The following is a 447-nucleotide window of genomic DNA, read 5'->3' on the forward strand; positions in this document are numbered from 1 at the left end:
CGCTCCCCCCTTTCTTCCCCACTCGGCTCCTCTCCCCCCTCGCGCCCACAGCGTTTGGTGTTGATTCGAGCGGGAAGAGGGGGGTGGGTGGGATCGGAGGGGGAGACCATGACCTCCAGCTACGGGCACGTTCTGGAGCGGCAACCGGCGCTGGGCGGCCGCTTGGACAGCCCGGGCAACCTCGACACCCTGCAGGCGAAAAAGAACTTCTCCGTCAGTCACCTGCTAGACCTGGAGGAGGCCGGGGACATGGTGGCGGCACAGGCGGACGAGAGCGTGGGCGAGGCGGGCCGGAGCCTGCTGGAGTCGCCGGGACTCACCAGCGGCAGCGACACCCCTCAGCAGGACAGTGAGTGAGGGGCGCGTGCCCGCGGGGGTGTGCGCCCGGGACGCAGGGCGGGGACCCGTGCGGGGCCGAGGGTAGGTCGAGGACCAGGCGAGGTGGCG

At 71.1% G+C, this 447-nt stretch overlaps 1 protein-coding gene across 2 annotated transcripts in view; it reads left to right on the top strand.

Moving 5' to 3' along the window:
• The first annotated feature begins 4 nt into the window (after positions 1 to 4).
• The window catches only part of PRRX1 (paired related homeobox 1), a 75097-nt gene continuing 74654 nt past the window's right edge, over positions 5 to 447 (top strand). For both annotated transcript variants that reach the window (XM_008053692.2, XM_008053691.2), the window contains exon 1: positions 5 to 349. In XM_008053692.2, the coding sequence (XP_008051883.1) occupies positions 109 to 349 (241 nt within the window). In that variant the 5' untranslated portion in view covers positions 5 to 108. The remainder of the gene's footprint in view (positions 350 to 447) is intronic.

This window comes from Carlito syrichta, unplaced genomic scaffold (genome assembly GCF_000164805.1).
Source record: "Carlito syrichta isolate Samal-C Ts95f unplaced genomic scaffold, Tarsius_syrichta-2.0.1 Scaffold288373, whole genome shotgun sequence".
Classification (NCBI taxonomy): domain Eukaryota; kingdom Metazoa; phylum Chordata; class Mammalia; order Primates; family Tarsiidae; genus Carlito; species Carlito syrichta.